At 65.1% G+C, this 997-nt stretch overlaps 1 protein-coding gene across 1 annotated transcript; it reads left to right on the forward strand.

Moving 5' to 3' along the window:
• Positions 1-152: 152 nt before the first annotated feature.
• Positions 153-765, forward strand: H696_03390 (hypothetical protein; the record flags this gene model as incomplete). Its single annotated transcript, XM_009497256.1, has 2 exons — positions 153-473; positions 613-765. 2 exons carry the CDS (start codon positions 153-155, stop codon positions 763-765), a joined length of 474 nt encoding a protein of 157 aa, XP_009495531.1.
• Between the last annotated feature and the right edge of the window lie 232 nt (positions 766-997).

The following is a 997-nucleotide window of genomic DNA, read 5'->3' on the forward strand; positions in this document are numbered from 1 at the left end:
TGCTGCTGCTGCTGCTGCTGCTGCTGCTGCTGCTGCTGCTGCTGCTGCTGCTGCTGCTGCTGCTGCTGCTGCTGCTGCTGCTGCTGCTGCTGCTTTGCTTGCCCCCGGCTTGCCCTCGCTGACCGTGCGACTCTCCTCCCCCCCCCCTCTTCATGCAAGACCTCGAGTGGCTGGCGCGTGCCATTGGCCACGGGCTAAGCCAACTCCACGCGGCCAACATCATGCACGGTGACTTGACCACCTCGAACCTGATGCTTCCCTTCGTGCCGGCCGTGGCGGCCGGGGCCGTGGCGGCCGACGGAACCACCATCACCCTTCCGGCCCTGACGTCCGATGCTGACATCGATCAGGCCGGGCTGAGTTTCATCGATTTCGGCTTGAGTTTCTTCTCCCTCACCGAGGAGGACGCCGCGGTGGACCTCTATGTGCTGGAGCGTGCCCTCACCTCGACGCATCCGGCGTCTGAGGACTTTGTGCGTATTCTCTTGGCGGGAGGGGGGCTTCTTCCGTGCCTGGGGCTTCCTTCACCCAGGGGCTTCGCCCTTCTTCCTCCGGCTTTTGGCCCACCGACCCCACGCATGTCACTCACCCTGACCGACCGATGACCGTCAGTTCCGCCGCATCATCCACTACTATGAGCAGGGCCCCACCGAGAATGAGGCCTTCGCCAAGAGCGCCCCCCGGTGGCCGGCCCGGGTGAAGCTCATCCTCAAGCGCCTGTCTTTGGTGCAAGTGCGTGGCCGCAAGCGGAGTATGCTCGGATGAGATCGCCCCAGATGTGGGGTCCTCCTCGGGTGGCCCTGGCACCGGCGGGGGATGATGCCGTGAAAGCGCCCTTCCCTCCGCGCTTTGCGACCATATCCCCCACAGCACCTCCCCTCCCTTTTCGGCACATGGCTTCCGGCTCCCGAGCGGCGGGGTGGCGGGGGCAGGAGCGGGTGCCATGCCTCGGTTCGATCCGCTGCTAATGCTGTATCATGTGAATAGAATGCACCTG

This window comes from Fonticula alba (genome assembly GCF_000388065.1).
Source record: "Fonticula alba strain ATCC 38817 unplaced genomic scaffold supercont2.5, whole genome shotgun sequence".
NCBI lineage: Eukaryota > Rotosphaerida > Fonticulaceae > Fonticula > Fonticula alba.